Below are 24185 nucleotides of genomic sequence, written 5' to 3'. Positions count from 1 at the left end.
CATAAAAAATAATTCCATTATTTATAAAGTATTGCAAACTAAATAAAGTATACCTAAATGTTTAGCACTGGTTGTTTATAAAAAGAAAGTCAAATACTTGAAAAAGTAATTAACTTGTTATAATCCTAGAAACAGTTAAATTGGTAAAAAATCATAGAGCATGGCTAGTGGATACGCGACAGTTCGCTTATTTCGTAGAACTTTTTGCGTGCATTGTCTAATAGAAAAAATTAGTACACGTGAACCACAAACATAAAGAGGTTAATGATGGTCAATGATATATTTGCATACAACTGTTCTAGAACGTGATGTCATTCATGTTACGCATTTTACTACGACCGACATTATTAACGTGTTCTCAGCTGCTAACGTCAAGAGCTTCCCGCGTTGCCGAGGACATCACGATTATGGCGACTTCAATTTGTGAGACGAACTAGAGATACATTCAACAGATGAATTGCTGACAAACGAATATTGTTATACAGGGTGAATCACCATATGTGATCAGCTTAGACTATTCTGCTGCTAGCCGTTCAATCGATCATTTTTTTGGCTAATATAACATGGTTCAAGGAGAGCTTTAAGATGATTGAACCAAATTTTTTGTACCAACCCTTTTTTTCTAGGGCTTTCAAGGTCACCTTCCGTTTTTTATAGGTAAACCTATAATTTTTTTATATCTATCTCTTAGTGAATATTGAGACGAATTAGGCAAGTATCATAACAAATATTTTTCCTTCATCTAGATCAAAGAAACGTTTAAAAAGTATCATTTATCTTAATCAAAGCGATGTTCAAAATGGTGTCCACTAGCAGCAAACATCTACTGACATTATTGGGCGATTAACACTAATCTATAAACAGCTCTAAGAAGTGTACTATAGCGTGGATTACGATTTCTCTTTAGTAAAATTCTGTAAAATTTTTTAAACTAAGAATTTTCTTTAATCTTTCTAGGTTTAGAAAAAAAATATTTGTTATGATGCTTGCTGAATTCGTCTCAACATCTGCTAAATGATGGGTGTAGAAAAATTATAGGTTTACCTAGCTAAAGCTAAAGGTGACCTTGAAAACTTTGGGGAAAAAGGGTTAACAAAAAATATCTTAAAGCTTTCATTGAACCATGTTATATTAACAAAAAAATTTTCGAACGAACTGCTAGCAGTAACATAATCTAAGCTGATCACATTTCATGGTCCACCCTATGTAATAACTATATTAATTCCAAGTACGTATTACTTGTTAATCTGTTTTACACATAGAATCAATTAATTGAATGTACTGCTGAATCTGGTCTCTCTTCGTTGTAATTACGTGCTGAACATATTAAATTTTAATTGTCTAATTAACAACCATAATTAATTACTATTATCGTTGTAATAGTAAAGGATAGGTATCGGTATATAATTAACAAAATGATGGCGTTTTAGCAAAACCATTTGCTTGCAGAAACATTCAATTTTAATCCGAAAAGAATTAGTTAATATAAAGTAACTGAATATTCTATAATTTTATAAACGTGGTTAAGAATACAAATTGATACACCTAATTAATTTTTAGTTAGATGATCAGAAAATTAGACATAAAAGTTCTTTTCAATAGGTGATTAGAATTAAATATTTTGAAGGAATTTTATTCTATACAAATGATGTTCAAGAATCTAATATATTACAAGAATTTGGATTACCGTAAAATTTCAATATCACTTTACTAGGTAACGTAAGACCTTAGGTTCTGTTCTGTCCTATACAATAGACGACGGTTACACATATTATAGCGGTTTTATTTTTCATTACAATCCTGAAATTAAGAATTCCTAAATCCCTAGTTTTCTTTTTAACATTCAATTTGTCTCTACAAATTTCCGCAAAATGGAATGAAAGTTCATAAGAGAAACACATAAAATTATAACTTTCACTCTTCATGTTAAATATTTTTGATTATCCTACTTTGTGAAGTTATTAATAAAAAACTAATATGTAGTAACTATGTCATTTATTAAGTAAATTCAATAAGCTATATATATATGTATGTAATGTAAGTGACAGTAATTGGTAATAGTGAGTAAGCTGATGCGACATGAAACAAATAAATAAAAAACAAGGATTAGTAGGCAATCTAAAAAGCGATATGCACTGTGAATAGTGTGAATTCTTTTTCCAAAAACTAGGAGACACGTAGGTACTTTGAGTTGTATCGAATATAACGTTTCCAGATCAGTGACGGTGAAAGTATTATGTCGCTCGGAACCATAGCATCGTAAAACAAGATACTTCTTCCCTATTTTTACGCAACTTCCCCGCTGTCCACGTGGGTGGGACAAGCTTACGTATTTAGTAATGTGAAATTCAGGTGATAGCATAAATCAGGAAACCGTGTCTAGAAATATTTTGGAAAATACAGGAAATGTAAATACCGAGGGAGGATCGTGTGAAGTACCTATGCTACGGTATTGAACAACGTGGGCTTCACGTAGACGTGCCGAGTCTAGATCCTATGTAAAATATTGCCTCGTTGTTGATACGAATTCTACATGTCGAAATCTCCTGTCCAACGAGATTGTTTCGTTCGAACCGTTGTCTACACTTGTACCAGATTTCTAAGTTGATGATTTACGGGCATTCGTGATTCAAACAAAATAGAAGAAATACACTAACTGTCAAAATTATAAGATTGTATCTTAGCGAAACTATCATGTATTGTTGTACAAATGTTTATTTAAACTCGAGAAAGAATCATTTTTATTTGTACAGTTTCACGATATACGTGTATACTAAATAATAGTCTGTTTCTTGATATCCTCATTTGACTATTTGAAATATTAGTTAGGTTAGGATGGTACTAGTTTCCTAAGGACCTACTTCCTGTGCTAAATTAGAAAAGTAATAATAATAATAATACAGCAGAGTAATATGTACATATAATGTGTATTTTGAAATAATATTGTTCATAGAACTTTCTATAAATTATTTAAGAAGATGAACGATATATTTGCAGTGTTTGCTAAATAGTATAGCAAGTGAAGTTGTACGTAACATTGAAATAAGAATATATGAACTTTAATTAATAGAATGGAATAGAAAAATAATACGAAGTTTGAACTATTTATAATTTTAGGAAAAAGACTAGTAATGATATGGTGACATGCTAAAAAAATTGTAACTAACTGAAATTACTGAACAAATTGTACAATTTAGCTATTTAAGACTAAAAATCCATATTCATACATATATTTTGAATGATATGACATCTAATTTTCTTCTTCTTTACCTTTATTGTACTGAAGATTATAATCAAGAATTAAGTATTGTGTTATCAAAAAATTCGTTTATCGGTCACCAATTACTTCAGATAATCAACATTCTATTCATTATTGTAATTTACCTATTTATATACATTATTAGGTCCACTAATAAGGAGTTTATGTAATATAATAAAGTAAAAAAGGATATATTATATTTCTACAATGACAGTAATGGATAAATTTTAGCAATTCGATTTTAAAAACTTGAGAAACCATTCGATAATTATTTTGAAAAACGACGCAGATTTTTATCTCGTCAAATATATACGAGTTCGTTTTATATGACAAGGAAGATCAAATGAGTTGGTACGTCCTCGGATAGAGATTGTCCCTACGCGACAACAGGAAAGGTTTATCGTTATCAGGGACAGACTCTTCCTACCGAGCAACAGCAACCTAGATATGATGTACCAACTTGTGAATTATTTCGTAATATTGTACATTCGAAAGAAATGACCGTCTTTTGTCAATACAATATATGACTCACACTAATTTTTATTCAAAAGCCATTGCAATTCAATATTCTACGCCACAATTTATGTTTTAATATTTTGGGTTTAATTTTTGTACATTTTAGGTGATATGAATGAATACAATAAATTGATTGTTGTTGGTTCGTATGAGGTAGTACTAAGAAAATATCTATCTTTAACGCATAATTAAGTAATGGCAATCCATCTGAACTAATGTTTACTCAGAGCTACATCTCATGTCTAGTAAGACAGTCGTATATTATAGCTCTTAAAATAGTTTCGTTCGCTGTTTGCAAACATATGTTTAACAACTGATTCCTAGTCATCTTTCATATGAATATATTATATTTTACTTAAGTGATTACATAAATTGGAAATCTGAGATAGTACAACAGAGATTTTTAGAAACTTATAGGTAGGTATACTATAATCATTGAACTTTATTTTCGATTTTCGAAGAAATTCTACTTTTGTCAAATTTTTTATGAAAAATTGATTTTTTTTTGAAGTTGATTTTATATGGACTGTTCTTTTCACTATTGTAATTTATAATTCAAATTTCACAATAGATTTTGACTTATGAATACTTTTATTGTTTACATATCTACTAATGCAGTATTGTCCTATTAGTCATAATAGTTCTCGTTTTCAATAGTTTAAAAAATGTAGTACTTCTGAATATTTTATATAGCTTTTGCCATTTTTTTAGTATAGTATTTTAATATACATTTAAAAATAAAAATGTTTCTTGAAATTTTAATGTTAAATGGTTTAAAAAAAAATTTGTGTAAAAGTTCTATCCTAATTATTTATAGATATATATTATATTGTACTCTTATTTCATTCATAAGCTTTATGAATTCAATTTTTCATGTTCTATGTGTAAATGCATTACGTGTAACAAATACCTAGTCAGAGTGATACACTTGAATAACTTCGATAATTACATTAATAACAATTTTTGGTAAAATTGGTTTCAATAAAAGTTTCTCAAAATTCAAAATTGCTTTTAAATTTGTAAGCGACAATCGAATTTTGTTAATGATAAAAACTACAAAGAATATTGATAATTTTCTCATATTATTAACTGATACCATTCTCATACGACATTTATAGAAGGTAAATGACTTGTAACTTTATGCACATGTAACCGTGTGGTCATGAGATAATGCATTGGAAGCAATAGTTAGAGTTCAACATGTTCAATGGTTCCCTAAAATCTAAAAAACATTTGAGAGCCATGTTATTTAATATCGACAACGACGTCTTAAAGTTGCTTATAATTACAATCTTCGTCATAAGGAAATTGTTTTCAATAATTGATTTCACTAAGAGATAAAAAGATTGAATAGTTTATAATATGATATGTTAAGTACCTAAATATGTGAGCTACAACAAATCATGCACAATAAACTATCTTTATAATTAAAACTATTTTATAGTTATTAATATCTATCCTCTATCTTTACAGGCATTACTGAATAATTTTTACAAATAAATTCTTTCACAAAGATTGTTACATTAAAAGATTATGTCAAAAATAAGGAAAGATATCATTAACTAAGTACCTATACCTATTGAGTTTATATCAGTATACAATATATAAAAATATACAATCACGAACTACATTTCTTTTCAAATGTAATCACTCAAATGAAATACTAACATTCGAAAAGCGTCAGTTTTTGAACGTTTCCAGTGAAAGCACAAAAATGCTAGGTGTGCACAATTGCGACAGGAGAGATTTATACTTTTGTATTGTCACGTTGGTGTATACCCTGTAACGTTTCAAAAAGTATTGAGGAGGTGGACTGTGACCTGACTCCCTTTCAAACGATTTCTCACGATTCTGAATAACCGCCAGTATTAACAGGCTACTGTCGACCGTCTAAACCTAAACGGAGCAAAAAAATGTGCGTAAACCATTCGACCTACCGTTTAGTCTGTTCCCATCCCCACTAGCGTCGTTCACCCCATACCAACCCACGAGTCCTTCCTTTTATGTATCCGCAAAGAATGCGCACTCCATTCGGGCATCGAAATCGCCTACGCCCTTGTTTACCGGGTGACTTCAACGAGACAGTAAGATGTAACTGATATTGGAGTAGGCATGTCACTTCAACATATCGTGCGTACTCAATTAGTACCACATGAACCCTTTTTACTGTCATTGAGAGCTACTGTATGTAGCTGTGGTAATGATAAACAATTCTTGATAATATTTTTATTTGAAAGACAACATTTATGGTTTAAATTCACGTCACATAAGGTGCAATTTTGAATATGATCATTTAAAATGAATTTGACATTTCGTTATTAATGTCTCATTAACGATGGATGCAGTTTATCATTTCATTCGCATAGTCGGAGATTTTCGTTAGTTAAAACAAATTTTTTAAAGCAATATGTAAGATATTATCCGAAAAGAAATATATGTGTACTGTTTAAGAAACAACTTTTATACAGGTATTTTTCTAAATTGATGAAACTAAAAAGAATAATACATTTAAAAAATTTGAATTAGATATAATAATGTAATTACATACACGTAAAATAATACATATCATAATAATTTTGTCTTAATGGACCAGATTAACGTAATGAAACTTGAAATAATTTTTCATGAGCGGAAATGGGTTTGTATCACATAATATGAAGGTTAGCAGGGCCAGGTAACTTTATCAAATAACTTCTGACGTAATATAATTTGAGAAAGTAGTGACTCGTTTGATTATACTCGTAAGACTTTACTGGTAACACCAAATATTGACGTCAGTAGTACTTGTGCTTTTAATACCTACCCTAAAACATGTGCCATGCAAAGTGCTGGACGTAGTGGATCGAGACCTGACGCGATGGCTAAATATAAAGAGTGCAGTTACCTTTGGGCCTCTTTGCAAAAGTACAAGTACCCTTTAGTGTTAAAGAGAATTCATCCAATGGACATTTCACTTAAGCATTAAATTACAGTTCAAATTCCTTGCACTAGTATCATTTCACAAGACTACAATTGAGGCATTGAGTGCAAAAGTGAATTAAGCCACATTTGTTCCGAAATTTATTTAGTGGCATTAATTTATTGCAAAGACTTTATATTCTAGCCTGTTAGTTTTTTCGATTTTTCTGAGTAGTGGTATTAGTCCCTTGTTGCTCTCAATGCCTCAATTATAAACTGTAATTAAATCTTTATTGAATAATAGTAACCTATGTAGGTTTGAAGGTCACATTTTCTTGAAAAAACTTTTAATACAATTTCAAGCTTATTTCTTTACTTCTTCTTTCATTATCATTAATCTTCAATAAATTTGATTTTTCAAATGTTTCGAAAGTGACAATACTTCTTATGAAAGTAAACTTCATTTAACAGAAACTAATTTGTCAAGTAACATATCAATTGAGTACTTATCTTTACAAAATCCAATGTATATACAGAACATGAAATGATAGAAATTGATTAATTTATAAGTGTTCGTTGAGGGAAAGATTTGAATTGATTACGTAACAGGTTTCATTGTTGCGTAAAATTCCGAGTAATTACAAAAATACCTTGGTATACATTATTCATAACCTCCGTTCGCAAGATAAACGCTTTTAACGGTTTGTGACATCATGCACGAGCCGCACGTGAAATCTAGTTGAGGCGAGGGAGTGTGGTTTGTGCGGTCAGCGTACACACGCATACACGTGTTCATTGAGGCATGGTAATGTTTATCTTTTTCACGAGTTTGCGTTGAATATCACTGAATGTTTTTCTTTTTAAATTAGAAAAGTAAAGCATGTAAATATTAATCAGATAAAAAAATATCGATTTATTTTGAATAAGAAAAAAATTATCTTGTGTTTTATCATAGTCTAAATAAGTAGTATATTCCCAAGTTGAATTTAATAAGTTAAATTTAATTTCCCTTTATACTTGAAAATTTGTAAACTTAAAATATTACTGCTAAACTTTTAAGTTACAAAGTTTGCTCTAAATAGATAGAAATTTATTTTATGCCTAATTATCATGTTAAGCGCGGTGGTCACAGGTCACAGTCCACCACCTCAACATGTTAATTAATAATATGTATTTTATATTTTAAATCATTAAGAATTTTAATTTTTTCGACAAGACTAAAGATTACTAACAAAAGAGTGAAAATAAAAAAGTACTAAAATATTTACTAAGGCGATGGAAGAAATCATATTCAGAACCAATGTCTTGTCTCAAAAAGAATGAAGTTTTATAGTTCATTTATTTCAAGAAAGTGTGTATCACGTGTCCGGATTATGAAAAAAATTTCATGGAATTATTAATAAAATAACTGTTCAACAAACAGTGCGAAATAAAATTAACGCAGAAATTAACATTTCAAGCGTTTTTGGGAATTGACTGAAATTTAAATATTCTATGGTACTCATTTCAAAATATGATATAATATAATAAAGCATTCTAAAGCATTCTATTTATATATAAAACATTTTGCTTGATTTCAAGAGAATATACGTATTCTCTTTAATATTTTAATATATTTTAAAAGCTTATTGTCAAGTTTAAATAACGCTTTTCTCTTATTTTTATCCATACATATTTTCAAATTAATTTCAATGAAATTTTACAACATGTCCCAGTGTCCTATATTATTAAAGTTAATCATTATTCTTTGATTATAAGAAGCAACAAAATTAATTTAAGAAAAAGGAATTAAAACTATATATATATTTAAATATAATATAATGGCACTGTATTATTTTATTTAAAATAATTCGTAATATAGATTGAAATATAATTTTTAAATAAAGTAATCCTAATCGTACTTGATCACGTGTTTCGTTTAACTTCGAAAAGTGGGAAGAATGAAAAAATTATTCCCCACCCACAAAACCTGTTCAATGGTAAGCCCGTCCATTCACTATTATTCCGAAAATTATGTTAGTAGTTGAAAACGAGACCTTTCGAAATTTATGTCGTATGATTATTAACGATACGATCGGACCATTAATCGTAGATCAACGCGTAGAATTCCCACGCATAGTCGAGTGGGCACGAGTCACGAATTGCTGCTCGCATTACGTTCCTGAAAGCGTTAAAACGACATACGTTGCTCCAGATGCGCGCGACATTATGTCGTCTTTCGGTAAATTGTCCTCACCTACGTTCATAAAACGTACCCACGTTCGTTGGCCGTTCAATTATCGATTTTTAGATCTTGCGACGCGAAAGGAAAGCACTCGCATCATGGATCTTGCATTCAAAATGACGACGATAATACCGTCTCAGCAATCTATCGGAAATACTGCCAGCAAGTTGGTTCAGAGAACTTCTTGCGTGCCAGCTTTAATCAGTCGTGAGTGAAAATTCGCGATAACTCTGCTGAATACTTTTCTCTCTCTTTCCTTTCCCTATCTCTACTCTGGTGCATTGGTTTCTGACTCCTTATGTAATCACGCAGCTGAGCAACATGTCAACTGGTGCCCTGATTCATTAATATATCTTGAAATACCGATTGTTCTAAGCGTCTGGTTCTTATTAGTCAATAGCTGTCGGATAACGGATTTATAGCTTTGTTTAATTTTGAAAAATATTTTGCATAATTACGATTCTTTGTTACTAACACTTTCAAATAGACAACACTTAGGTACACTTTCCAAAAAAAACTGGATATACCTGTCAAACGATTTCTATCTTCGACTTATGAAAGCACGCAGAGACTAATAGGCTAACCAATCGATGTGTAAACAGAACACTGTTTTAGTAGACATCTGAGAAATCCACTATTAAAGTTACATCCGCGATCCGGCAGCGCTTATAGAAACTCTTTATCTATGAACGAACGGTGCGCGACTAAGATATAACAAAGCTCACTCACCACAGCCTCAGATACAGTGACCGGTATCCACGTGACGATCAGTAGGGCAAGGACGCAGGTGACTTGCAGGACAACTGGGAACGGATGTAACCCGCTGGCTGCGGTGGTTGACGTTGTCGCGGCCCTAGGCCGCATTGTGTCGGTTCTCCTCCTCCACCTTCTCTCCTTCTCCTGCTCTGTTTTCCCGTTTACCTGTGTCTACCTTGTAACCTGGCAGCCCTTAAAATAGCCAACGCCAATCGGTAAGGAGTCGTTCGAATGGTGCACGCTGGGGTCCCGTGTGTCGTAGAGTTGGGTGTCGTGGTTGAAGAAAACGATGCGGTGGCTGGTCGGCCAGCCTGTCGACGCAGCGCGTGTCGAAGGGCCAGACAGACGGCCCGCTTGGCTCGTCCTCCCGAACGCTCGTCGTTCCTCACACGCAGACAGGCCTAAGCCGGCGGTGGAGGAGGCGCTCTTCTCTCTTCTCCTCTTCGTAAAGCTGTATCCTTGCGCGTTTGGTGCGCGTCACGGTGGCGGGTAGTTGTTCCCCTCTTGCTCTGCTCGGTGGATCGGTCAGTTCGCTTGAGCAAAGGAGACCTACAGCCCACGATCGACATCGGCTGAGGCCGCGCAGCAATCCTCGTGCGACGCGCGACCGAGCTTGCCTCGACCCGGTCACCAGTCCTCTTCTCCTCTCTCTTCCCACCTTCCCTTCCTCTTCTTCTTCCTCTTCTTCTGTTTCTTCTCCTCTTAACTTCCCTCTCCAGCAAGCTCTTCTTTCCTTCCTTCCTTCTTCTCGCTCCGTTGTTCCTTGTCGCGACCTGCTGCTGGTATCTTCTGGTCCCGCAGTTGGCGGAGGCTGGCTGGAGAGTTCGATTCTCTGGCACGAGTTGAGAGCAGCGGGGGAGGCAGGACGAAGAGTGTGAGAGAGCACTGGCTCTCGCGGAACTGAGAGAAGCCTCTCTCCCGATCCTTTCGGCGGAGGAATTCTAGCTGGCGTGGCTCGACGGCCGCCTCCACCTTCCTTCCCTCCACCCGAGTGTTCATTCAGAGCCCTCCCTGGATGGGACGGTCCACACACCACGTCTACTCGGTGCCGGGTTCCCCGCGATATTTTGTGACTGCCTGTTCGTGCGGTACTCGTGTTAGCCTGTGCTCCTCGGCTCCCTAGACCCATCGTGGAATAGGGAGGTCGAAATGACCCGGTTGGGATTGCGGTGAGTTGCAATTCATCTTTCTTCTTTACTCCAACTTTCCTTTTGCTCTTGCTTCTTTTTCCTTTCGTTGCCTCTCGTATCCTCCTTATTCCGTTCTCGCGAACCTTCCCTGGTAGCGTTACTGGTTCGTCAACCTGTTGTTACGTCAATGATCTCTATATTGCATAGGCACGTGCGTTCGATGAACGTCCAATGCCTGCTCTGGTTTGATCTAACTTGACACGAAACTATCGTTTATCGGACTATGTTTCCTTGAGCGACCCCCAATCGAGCGACTACTTGTTGCGTGGCCTTTCCTTTTTGTGGTCATTTAACTAAATCGAACACTACTTACTCTGTGTTATTCTTTATTTTTTCCCTCTTTTCACTATCTTGTATGTCTTCGGTGCACGCGTCACAAGTATTTCTACAGTAGATGAAACGAGGCACTTGCAACCCCTTTCGGACGTTCGGTCGCGTTAGTGAGTGAATTTCAAGGACAAGAAAAATATGTGTTTACCGTCGATTATTCTTTGGCTGGGATACATTTGTCGTGTGTTAATTTGTTACCTTTTTTTACACATATAGACTTGCTTCTTTAAGAAATGATTTTTCTAATCATTGCGTGCGGTTAAGTGTCCGAAAATCGAATGTAAAAATTATAAAATTCTCATAGAATTTTATGTTCCTGTGTTTTAGAATATTTATTATTTCAGTTTCCGAACTTATGTACATCTGATGATGCCTTTCGGTGACAGTTGGTCTGATTTTTCAATATGGTTGTTACGTACAGCAATTATTAACTATATTTTAATACTTATTTGCGTGACTTTTGTATTTTAATTTATTTAACGCATACGACTGTGGCTAATCATTTTCGAAGAACCGAGAAACATGTCAAGAGAGTTTTCGAATATTTCCAAACCTGGTTCTCAGAATTTTTATTCTAGAATTTTATACTCAATTCTATTACAAGACCTTATTTAAGGTTACAAGAAATATTTAAGTAGATAGCTCTGATATCAGTGCATAATTCATTATCATTTACTGTGCCATTTTCATGATTCAATCAACGTGAATATTAGTTGCGTCCTTCAAAACTTTTCAAAGACTTTTGAGTACAGCAATTGGAGTGTAAAACAGTTCAAATTCTTTTAAATTCTTTTCCTAAAACTACCTTCTTCCTCGTAAGTGCAAACTGTTGCGCCCGTAATTTCTGTACCATAAAGTAAACGCCTCTGTTTCTTCTTCCAGATTCGTCGCATCCGCAATTTTCCTAGCCGGGATTGTCAGTGGGGTATGTATTAACTCATTTTCTCAAATTTACGAGTATCATCTTAATATGTATATCCGACTGTTGCACCCCATTTGTGATCGAACCACAACGCCACGCGATCTTCTCGTTTTATCGATTCAAGTATCCACTTTTGAAGACACGCGTTCGCGCGAGTGCTTCGCGGCACGTAATGTATGCGCAGATTCATGATTGCATCGGCATCAAGCTAAGAGGCGAGCTGAATCAAATGGATCACGTTTCGATGGTGGCGGTCCGTGGTATTTCGCGGCGCGTGCGGTTCGGTCTTCCTCTTTCGCATTGTGCGGTCGTGCAAGAGTCAAGTGGAATTGCGAGGGCGAGAAAGCTTTGTTCGAAGGCCGACAGATCTCTAGCTAGCGTAACGCACGCGTCTCGAGACGTCGATCGGTCGCGCGATTAGATCATCAGGAGCGTCATTATTTTCGCGACGCGAGGCGTGGGATTTCTAAAGTCTTTATTAATCTAGATCAAAAAATCGATACGAGTTTGGGGATTTATTATGAATTTTGGGGACGATTTCCTGCTCTGTATTGATATTAGAGGGATAATATTCCAAAATAAGTTTTCGAAAATTCAGGATGAATGTAGACAAACGAGGTATAATGATAGAATGATCATAAGAAAATTTTATGGTGGAGTAAGTAATAAAAACACACAGCTGGTTTAAAATTACATATGTTTACTTTTGAATGTAGGGAAACGTTGGTCCTTCTAGTGTTAATCAGGATTTGTTACTTCCTCGGCATGCTTGAAAATTTATGCGAATATGATGAATTATAGTTAGGATGACAACATATTGACAGTTCAAAACTTGGAAATGTGTATGGTATGAATTTATCATTATCAGAAATTTCGCTATTTCACTCGTGAATAACTTTGTTTTAAATATATACATAAACTTATAAAACATGTAAACTTTCACACTGATATCTATATGATTGGAATATATAAATTTTCTACTGAATTTTGGCTTCTACTTGCCATATAAATTTGATAGTTTACAAAAGAATATCGTATTCAAAAAAAAAAAGTTTTTTAGAATTGTAATTCATGCTAATTAATGTTCGACAAGTGTTCTCCAAAACAATATACCTACCAAATTCTACTAAACCGTTTTCGAAAACTAATTGTCACCATTACAATTTTGAAAATTATTCTCAACAAATTGTTCTCTATCACAACACAGTTGGAATTTTGACAAGTAGCTCTGCAAAGTGTCCTAAGTAGACCGTGTCACTGTCATCAAAGCACGTTCATTGCCATTTTTCTTCCTCCACGAGCTTGAGAACATCGATAACACAAGATCAATCGCGGATGCGATAACAGGGCCATGAGTTCTAGACGATTTGTTGGTAACGAACAACGGAAAGGTGTTAAATCCGAAATAGGGCAGTCGTCTGTTAGCGGACAGGTCCGCCTACGGCGTCGTAATCCCGCGCACTATAATTTTATTACGACACATATATGCTGTACTTACTCGTACAAGCGCACAAGCCAGCTTAGTCACTATTGAAAATACTTTGGAATTGACTCTGTCTTGATTGCCACCGTCTGGCGAGTTTAATCGTCGGTTTCAACTTTCCATCATTTCTATGGTCCACTGTGTGGGATGCGACTTGATTTTTCTGTCATGATTAATTTTGCATATACACAAAAAATGTGATTTCAAAGTTCACTAAAAGTTGTCTATGTACTTTTAGTATTTGGATGACATTTTGAGTATTGGTTAAAATAGTAAATCGTACATACTGCTGTTGAGAACAGACTGCTCTTCTATTTGGCATTTATTACAGTTTAGAGTTTTGATAATTTTTGTGATTTTTAGTATATGTAATAATATTGAGTACTTGACTATTTTTGCTATTTCTGAGTTATTATTAAAGAAACAATGGTTTTTGCATCAACTGATAATATTACCGCGTTTCCCCGAAAAACCATAATCTTTCAGTTATATTATTTTTGCAATAAATGAGCGATACATAAATATACAATATTCTCTAAATAATTTGTCTTGTTATTATATTGCCAACTATACTTTTTCTTATGTAGAGTATCTTGTGAGTTGGCATGTTATTTGTAACAATTGTACCTATGTTTAATAATATTTAAAGTTACGATAATAATAACCCTAATAATTTTCAATTTTTTTTCAATTGTTCTTTTAATATACCTACATATTGACAGTAGGTTTAACAAACTGACATTAGGTAAGCTGCTGGACAGTACTATGCATAAACGATTTTTCTTTTCATAAATTTCATACTTCAATATTTTTAAGAACAATACAAAATTACATGACTAATTAGCTGGACGTTATCAAATATATACTTTACATTTTACGACCATTTTTCGTTATTTTGTTGTACAAATAGAACCGATTTTGAAGAAATAGTTTATATCTAAACTAAATGTTGTACCAATATTATGGGTACTCAATATAATAATTAAAATATATTATTCTATTGTAATAGAACAATAACAGTTTTCTTACTCCAAAGCCATATGCTTATTAAATTATGAAAAGTATCTTAAATATCCTACGTATTGTACAAAATTGTACCAAAAAGTGATATCTCTATTACTAAGATCTAATATTTTCGTATTAATAAGACATAAAACGTATGTTCACAAATAAGCCTATGGCACAGTTTCCAGATAGGATGTTATTATTACAATTTAATTGAATAATTATTTAAATCAATTTAAATTCATTTAAAATTGTTGAAAAATTCTATTATTAACAAGTTCAATAAATACAGGTAGGAAATACTGATTTACATAGTTTATATTAGTGTAACTTAGGACTTAATCTTTCTCGCTCAATTTAGTATTTCTTTTCAGTTTTTATTTTTTAATAATAACAATACCTTTTTGAATGATATCCAAATAATAAAATGCTTATAGAACAATAAATAGTTCTCAATATTCGAGTCACTGTGACATAAAAGCTAGAGTATTTTGAATTGTAGGATTTCCGTGCACATGCAACGACGCGTGAAATGCAAAAAATTGTATTGCGGGATGGAAACGAGTTGTACCACAGCGAAAGTGTTAAATCAGAAGAACGAGTTTACAGAGCAGTGGGATTAACGATGGACATCGTAAACGCAATTGCATGATGGGCGCTTCTAAAGAAGACGTAACTTGTAAGATAAATCGTGCGATGATAGCTTCAGTAATGTTATGAAACTACACGATGAAGAGTAGTAGTTATCGATAGGAGATTAATAAGATGGAAATGCGTGTATAAATGGAACGATATTGATATGACGCTGGTATGCGACACACGTGATGTCAATGAAAATAAATCAGTATACATATTTTTGTTCAAATTAATATTTCTCCAAAATAGTATTCAATTCTTTCCAAAATGTAATATTATCAATTTATCAATATGTTTATTCTTTATATCACCCATCGAGTGGGTTTCAGTTCGTATAAGATTAGGACACGTTACGAAATCATTTAGATAATTTAGTAAATAATTAAAACAAAATTGATTCAGGCGAATGAATGGATCGAAGAGAATTAGATTACTTATGTGCTATTTGACTTTTTCTATTACTATCTTTCTTGAAATTCTCAAGATTATATACAGCTTTCCAAATAGAAATCGAAATTTTTGTTGAAGGAATTTAGCTTTCGAATAGATTATATTAAAGTGCACATGATACATAATAACAAAGAAACTATTTATGCATTTCTAGAAAATGTAAGTGTACAAAAGAGTACAAAATGCACATAATATGAAAGAATATACAAAATATAAAAAATAAAGTATATGTTACAATATTTGGAGATATTTATTATAGAGTATTTTTACTTTGTTTCTATTGTTTCAACCGTATATATGAAAAGTTGAATTTGCATAAACATCCATAGTCTAGTTACGATATTCAAAATTTCAACTGCACTTAAGTACTTACGTATTTTAGTTACATTACATTAAAAGTTGTTTAATGATTACACTATTGAATATGACGAAATTTTTTTCAGCATTACCATAGTTGAATTTATGGCAAAATCATTATTTCAAAAGCTATCCGAGTAGTTCAATATGCCCGTTAGATTTTATAGAGAAAATTGTTGGATAAAAATACTACACCAAAAATAAAAATGAATAATTTATAGCTTGTAAAGTAGAATTTTTCAACTGAAAACAAATTATAAAACCAAGCAAAGCATATATTCTACATAGACACAGCAATAAGATTTAGCAATAAGATCTTGTCGAATAACACAAATTTTGAAAAATAATAATTAAAAAACACAAGAATTGTAAGTACTCGACATTACGAAAGTTAAACTTTCGTAATTTTGTTTCGTATTTGTTGAATACGTATGATTTTCATTTTTCATTTTCATGAACCTTTTAGGAGTGTGTTTTACAAACACGAAAGTTAAAATGAAGACAGAAATGAAAGGATACCGCTTCTCATTATGAAATAAATAGTAATTTTCTTGATATAAAACGTTTACACAGGAAAGACAATTTAGACGAAGAGACATTTACACGAAACGAGAATAACCTGCAAAAATAGCTTTCTTTTGTGTCTGCAAGATGCATTAAATATTTGAACATGAATTAAAACTGTAAAAATAATTAATTCGAAATATAAATCAATATCAATTTAATATGATTTCGTTAATAAAATTTTCGTTCTTAAAAAGCACAATTTAATATACCACCTTGAAATATTAATTACAAAAACACAAGCTTATTATCATTCTTCAAGACCTATTATATCTTCAAAAATACCAAATTAATAGTCAGAAATGATTTGTGCAGAGCTCAACAGACGCCATAAACACTAAAATACAACGGGCAAAAGAACTCCAAGCAAAAGATTGACAATAAGAATTATTATATTATGTGCTTGTGCACTCAGCTTTTATTTAAAAAAGCTGAAAAATTGCTGCCTAACGAATTAATAGTGACTCGTCCTACGTTCAAGTTAATGCTGCTCGTTAAATGTGCACCGGTCCGATGTGACGGCGGACTGCAGAAAAAAGGCCCGTCAACTTGACCGCGGACAAGGAGAAGAATAAATAAGCTGAGGACGAAGAAGCAGTGGAAGAGAAGATCGAGGGTACAACGGAGGAAAATCGTTGGAAAGAATATATCGAGATTCGAAATGTTTCACTGCCTGGTTGCATAACCGCGAATTCATGAAGACGATCGAGATACACGATAAAAGAGACAATTCTTGAACCGTCACGGAAAATATCTCCCTATCTCAAACAAGGGAATTAGTTTGGTCTTGCTGGACGAAATTACTGTTATTCGATGCTTTCTACTATACATATACATATACATGTATAAGTAATGAGGAGTGGAGGGAAAACTGCAATTTTGTTCCTGCTTACTTGATCGATCATTGACTAAGAAAAATAAAGTGGATATCTTTATTAGAATCTTAGAAAACAATGTATAATGTTTTATGCCTTATTAGGAACGCCCTGTAGATATTTACGTAGGTTTCTTTGAACATACTGAAGCAAAAGTGAAAAGTAAATTGAAACAATTGGTCATCTATGCAAAGTGGGTGTCACAAAGTGTGTCACTTTATTTTTCCGAGAATAGCTGAAGATATAGATAACATGTATGTTAGTAGGTTAGGGGTTAGTAAGCCCTTGAAATAATATAAGAGATGTCATTGTTACGTTTCTTATTTTATTTTATGTAGCAGCATGTTAGTTTTTGTAAATTTCGATAGATATTCTGAATTATTTGTACATTTAAGGCCTAGAAATCACTCTAAATTTGAAAATATTGAAGACAAATATGCTTTTCTTCCTAATATTCTTCAAGGAAATAATTTTAAAGTTGTTATATGATCCACTCGACGCATGAAAATAAATCACAAATATCTTATAAAATAGAAATGTTAATACATATTCATATAAAATTCCACATCACTCACTATGAGTATCTGAAGTAGTGCTTGTGTCAATGATTTGTATTAAAAGAGTAGGTATGCTACACATATTTTATACCTCCTTATGGTACTCAGCTGAAATAATACCACACACGTTGCAACTTATGTGCGTGACTTTTAAATAGTGTTTCACGTATGTGAAGGTGTGTTATTTTCTTCAGTAATTTTGTATACCCTCAGAAAATTAAGACTTATCTTCTAAAACTCTTCTAAGACTTATATTCTAACAGATACTTTACAGAAACTAAAAAACAGAAAAATAACTATAAATCAAACTTACAAAAAGGGACTTTCCTTGTTTAGGTTAAAATATTAATTCTTTATGATTCTCTATATTGAAATTCTATTAATAAGAGCTACTTCAAAATTTATAAATTTACTTCACGGAGCTAACTAATCCTGAATAATTTGTCTTTATAACTTTATATAGATTCCTACTACGAGTTTAAAGATATTAATTCAAACTATCTTCTGGAAACTTTTTCAATAAACGAAACCCTTGCTAATTACTGCTTTGAAATACGTGTAGACGAAGGGGAATTTGAATAATGAATGAATTTTGTTTGCCCTACTAACACTAGACATCAGAGTTCTTCAATTCATTTTTCGATTTGACACAATAGCTTTCATCAAAGTAATTTTTCCAATATTATTTTTTCTTCAAGATTACGTGAAATAACGCGGTTTAATACTGTAACTTAAACATATAATAAGAAATATTATCTACCCTTTTTTGTTGGAGTATGTATCATGCACGCATGAGCAGTACGTCCATAATAGAATACGTTAATAGTAAAGAGGGTTAAACGTGTATGACACGGTAAACTAACTCCATTATACCTTTGATTCATTGTTTGGAAATAAGCGCATTATGGGACGATAACTGTACAGTGTTGTTTTAGTATTCATAGCGGTTTTTAATTTAGTCATAACAAGACCCTATCATTTTTCTGTCTAGGATTGTTTATTAGGTATTTATAGCGTATAGGGTTAAAAAATGGCAATTACCAATCGACATCACTACATATTACACGTTGGAGAAATGTGTTTATGTAACAGTATATATTAATAATTAAAACAATTATACTGTATTCAGTGATGGTCAGAAATATTATTTATTGTTTTTGCCATTGTGGTATTTATATGCTACTGCTGGTACTTAGAAAATTTCTTATTTTTTTCCTGGTAATTTTTCTATTAATATTTAACAGTATATTTCTAAAACATAATAAATATTTTAATGTGGCCAATTAGGCATCAAATGAAAACCTTCTCTCTTGTAAAAGATAACAGAAAATGAGGATAGTTTTAAGAAATTGGAGTACTTATAACTAGAGATAAGGGACAGTTTTTGTCTATCTTATCGATCATTACGAACGACCATGTGAAGTTCTTTTGTTTAGTGCGTTCAATTAAGGAAAAAGTGTAATCTTGTATGTGAATATCTTTAAAAATGATGTCAATAATTCTGTTTCACATTTAATATGCTACAAGGTCATCGTGAATTATTGTATTATCGGTGAATTTCAAGTCGTATACTTCGAAAATATTGAAAAATTGAAGCAATCTCGTAATTACTTAAAAATAATCAATCGAGCGCTAATGAGTTAATAATCCAATACTAAAATGTGAACTAATTATAATGTCTAATAATAATGACTGCTACTTTATGCAATAAACTGCATAGTAGATTTTATAAAACTGCAATTAAAATTTTTGTTATGTAATTTGCATTAAACACCGAAATGTACATTGAATTTCGATAAATTATTTATCAATAAATTACTTAAATACCAATATTTAGATAATACGATTTCAGCTATCTGCATAGCAAGACGTAATTGGAATTATAGAGTCGTAAAATGTTAACACATTTTCAATATTCCTTAAGAGGGGAACTTCTTTTTCTTGACGAAAGAACGATTTTTTAAAATTGTCTGTTAATGAAAGTACAGTAAATTACTTTTAAATCCTTCTATGTTTTTATTACTGTATTCAAGTAGTTATAATATTTTTTTAGAGGAACTTCTGTTACACATATTTTCTATTATATATTTTTCCTCAACCAACTCTCTGTGGTTGGCATGATTTCAAAAAATGTATTCGATCGATTGACTTGAAATCTTTACCGAACAGAAAGTCGACATTTTTTTAAACATTTATGTTTCATTATTATTATTCTTCGATAAACGGTAACTAAGCATATATATGTAAAAGCTACGCTACTTGACTGTTCAACCAGCGAAAAAGGAACAATTCTGATTTAGGATAAATGTCGGCAGAATGTGTAATAGAATCTTTTCTAAAAAAATGTTATAACTACTTGAACATGCCTACATATAATAAAATTGTATAGAAATGCTAAAAGAATAATTAAATATCGGGTTACATCAGTGAAAAATTTTAAAAATCGATTTTTTAGCTCGAAAAGGAGAAACTCCCCTTTAATTTTGTTTCGACATATAATTTCTATTATATTCATGATTTTAAAAATCAAATCAATTCTAATTTAACATCCAATTAGTTATTTTACAAATCCTATGCGCTTATGTAAACATCTCCATGAGTTTCTCTTCTTCAAACTGCTTTCTTCATTTCCCAATAAGCAGACCCTAGATTACGGTACAACGCTATTATTTTCGAGTTCGATAAAGCCCGCTGAAAGTTTTCATTCAGCATTTTTGGGGAACAGAGCATCCCATTTGTACCATGAATCGCACTAGAGAAGCCCATGGAAAACGCTAGCCAGAGTGGAATCAAAGAGAAGCAGAGTGTGGTACGTCAGTTCGAAACGATAATGAGCCGACTATCTCCCCGCATTTCCTGTCAGTGCGTGCCATCCCGAAACGTAAAAAGGATAAAACGTGAAAACGAGGGCAAGACAATGACTTTCCGCGAACACGATGACGCATCGCGTTGAATCGAGCCAATCTGTGTATAATGCTCGCCGGATGTAGAATAAGGACTAGACTAGAGACGGAGGTAGTATTGGTCTACGAGACTAGTGTCTAGAGAAATTCCACGACGAAATTCTACGAGATTGTAAAATGTGAGCTGTGTAATAGGATGATGGAGGATATTTCAGCGATATTGTCAAAACCGAGCGACAATTTCGAAGAAACAATAGATCAGTGTATATCTGAACGTATCTGTGAGTTAAAGAGCAGTCTAAATGTAAAATTAGCATTTTTATTTTTTAAATAGATTCACAACTATTGTATATCTGGACCACAAAACTAAAGTGTAGTAAATTATACAAAAAATAAGCGGACTTAAAGCACTCTAATTTTGTTAGATATACCTACCATTGTTCTGAGATTATTTGAGAATGACTAATTTTGAACAATTACTGTTCTTCAACTCAATGCTTCAATTAGTATTTTTTGGTAATCGGGAAAATCGATCTTGGAACTTAGAATATGTGATAATATTGCTACATAAAATTCGTCCTCCATGATAATACACTTATAATTATACGTAGGTATACTAGGTCCATTAAAAGCGTGTTTGTAATTGTGAAGTTACTGTTTTTTTTAAAGAAAATCGATATCATGGATTCAAGCATTGAATAAGAAACAAATGAAAAGTGATAGAAAATAGAAATTCTCACGTTATTTTACATTACTTAAACTGAATACTTAGACTAAACAATTACAATCATCTATGACGTAAATTCATTTGTTATGATTTAGTCTTGACCTTTTGTAGTATACTAAAATAATTGGTAATTATACAAAAGACACAAAATTTGTCAAATAAACATAATTTTGTAAATTGGCTTATTATATTAGGAATTCATCCATTAATGTTAGGTAACTAAACTGCTTCGTATTCGAGAGAAAAAAAATTATGTGCCTACATATTACAAAATATTTTTCGTGTTGCTTAATAATGTAATTAAATGATTTGTTATATCAAAATATTTACTTCATTAATTAATCAAACTAATTCCTTTCAAACACTTTATATATTTTATGATTTCATTTAGTTGGAAGGTATACATATTATCAAAATTTCGCGGGTTAAAGATGAGACGCGTCCTACTCTATAAGACACATACTTGATAAGTTATCGACAGTTGATGCAACCTCACAAGCAATAAGATGTAAGAGAATCTTTCTGAAAACACTTTTAATCTTTGTATTCAGTCATTTGATACATGAGATGCTTAATGTATCATTTCGCTGTAGGCTGAATAGTTTAATGTACTATAACGCAGAAGTTTAACTAAAAATTTTCTTTTAATACTTAGCTTTCATTTTATAGAGCAATAATTGATGTTTCCACGAAAGTATGTTTCCTTAAAATGTTGATAGATTGTTCATACCAATATGATTAATTGTAAATTACAATTTACAACTAATTTATAACGTTTTACATTATAATCACCTTATTTCTATTTATATATTTATAATAGAATAATCTTACTTTTATTCTTATATTATATAAATATATTTTAAGCTAGTTTTTTATTTATACATATATATCACAATTATGAATATAACGTTAATTTTACTATTTCTCTTCGAATGAATACTTTATTAAACCTATTACCTATGTTCAGTACAAATTATATAATATTGAATTGTATCTATTTACCTATTTAACTGTTATATAATACTGAATTTACAAAAAATTTTATTTCGTTTTGATTTTGTTCTACACCATCTGTTATGTTCAGTATACTTAGTCGATAAAATAGATCGTAGATCTTCCATATGTATCGTATGTCATTTAGATCTCGGTCGATATTTTTCAATCACTGTTTTGTACCTATTACTGAATAGGTAGAATGACGTATAAAATTTAAAAATAAACAAAATTTTTATAAACTGCGCAGAACATAATTTTCATATAAATGCAGTTGACTAATTATTAAATATTATTAAACATTTATCGAGGGAGATAAATTTATTGAATTTTCAGTTTTCTCAATAATTTCACTTTTCTAAGTAAAATACAAAAAGGCATAAGTTAGGTGATTTATCTGATAGCATAATTATTATGTGCCCACATAATTAAATATTGTAATCAATTTTGAAGCTTTAATTCATACAGGGTGTTTTACTACACGTGGGAAAAACATGAGGGGGGATTTTAGATGTCAAAATGAGAGAAAAAAGAAGATTAACGAAGTTATGCTTGAACCTTCGTTTGTTAATTTCAATTATCTGAAGAAAGCAATAATTATCACAACCTTTGACGCAAGAAGTCACTCGCCTCACACACCTACGGTGGGATTTTACGATAGTTGTCTGGATAGTGACTGTGATAACACTTTGTTGTCCAATCACGTGTATACTCATGTTCTATACATATAAGTGGTTCTAACCCTCAGCTTCATAAATATATCTAAGCATATGTTAACAAGTACTTTAACCATTGTACAAATACAGTTACTACAGTCGATAAAATGATAATAACAACTCCTCGTAGCTTAACCCTTGTCACGAGCTTCGCGCTAATGAGATGCCACTCGACTTTTCGAGTTTCAGGCATACCTTACTAATTTTTAAATACCGTGTTGTCATTATTTTTTATTTTCGTGTTCATGCAATCCTTTCTTGAACTTTTGGGCGATCTGACAGGTCGCGAAACACCTTCGTAATATTAATAGGTACACGCACATAATCTATTTCTTATTTCATTTTATTTGTGTGTCGGGAAATGTAGTTAATATTCCATTCTCTTTTCATTTCAGCAATATAATCAAACATCATGGTTAGACAATCCTCCGCCGGTTGTTCCACTTGGACGAGGTGACATTGGAAAGCCCAACAGTACTGACGACGAATATAACATTTCCCCACGGTGGAAAGCTTTTCTTTCGAACAACGAAGGTAATCATCGAATTTAAATGTTTGAAATCTTCTTCTTCGAGAAATTATATTACTTAGCGGCAAGTGGAATATTACGTAATTACAAACGTAACTTTTTCTTATATCTTTACATAGTTCATCATTTTTTACTAAAGTATTTTCAAATCACTAGTACTTTCTAGTAGGTAACATTTTGTTGGCTTGCAAACAATCCCAGTAAATTTCTGAAACTTCTATTTCGAGAAGAGCAAGTCTGTTTGAAATATTTAATTTTAACCTGAATTTATAATTTTCTCTCGTTTACTTGTTAC

General features: G+C 32.2%; 2 protein-coding genes across 2 annotated transcripts in view; one reads left to right on the top strand and one right to left on the bottom strand.

The window, feature by feature from the left end:
- The window catches only part of LOC143181878 (uncharacterized), a 107512-nt gene extending 97330 nt beyond the window's left edge, over positions 1–10182 (bottom strand). The window contains exon 1 of the mRNA XM_076382538.1: positions 9627–10182. Within this exon, the coding sequence (XP_076238653.1) occupies positions 9627–9761 (135 nt within the window). The 5' untranslated portion in view covers positions 9762–10182. The remainder of the gene's footprint in view (positions 1–9626) is intronic.
- Positions 10183–10583: 401 nt separating this feature from the next.
- The window catches only part of Col4a1 (Collagen type IV alpha 1), a 28136-nt gene continuing 14534 nt past the window's right edge, over positions 10584–24185 (top strand). The window contains exons 1-3 of the mRNA XM_076382531.1: positions 10584–10822; positions 12056–12098; positions 23757–23895. Of these exons, the coding sequence (XP_076238646.1) occupies positions 10803–10822; positions 12056–12098; positions 23757–23895 (202 nt within the window). The 5' untranslated portion in view covers positions 10584–10802. The remainder of the gene's footprint in view (positions 10823–12055; positions 12099–23756; positions 23896–24185) is intronic.

The sequence above is a fragment of the Calliopsis andreniformis genome, chromosome 1 (genome assembly GCF_051401765.1).
Source record: "Calliopsis andreniformis isolate RMS-2024a chromosome 1, iyCalAndr_principal, whole genome shotgun sequence".
Taxonomy (NCBI): domain Eukaryota; kingdom Metazoa; phylum Arthropoda; class Insecta; order Hymenoptera; family Andrenidae; genus Calliopsis; species Calliopsis andreniformis.
The sequence above is the reverse complement of the archived record's forward strand: the minus strand, read 5'-3'. Positions and strand labels throughout refer to the sequence as shown.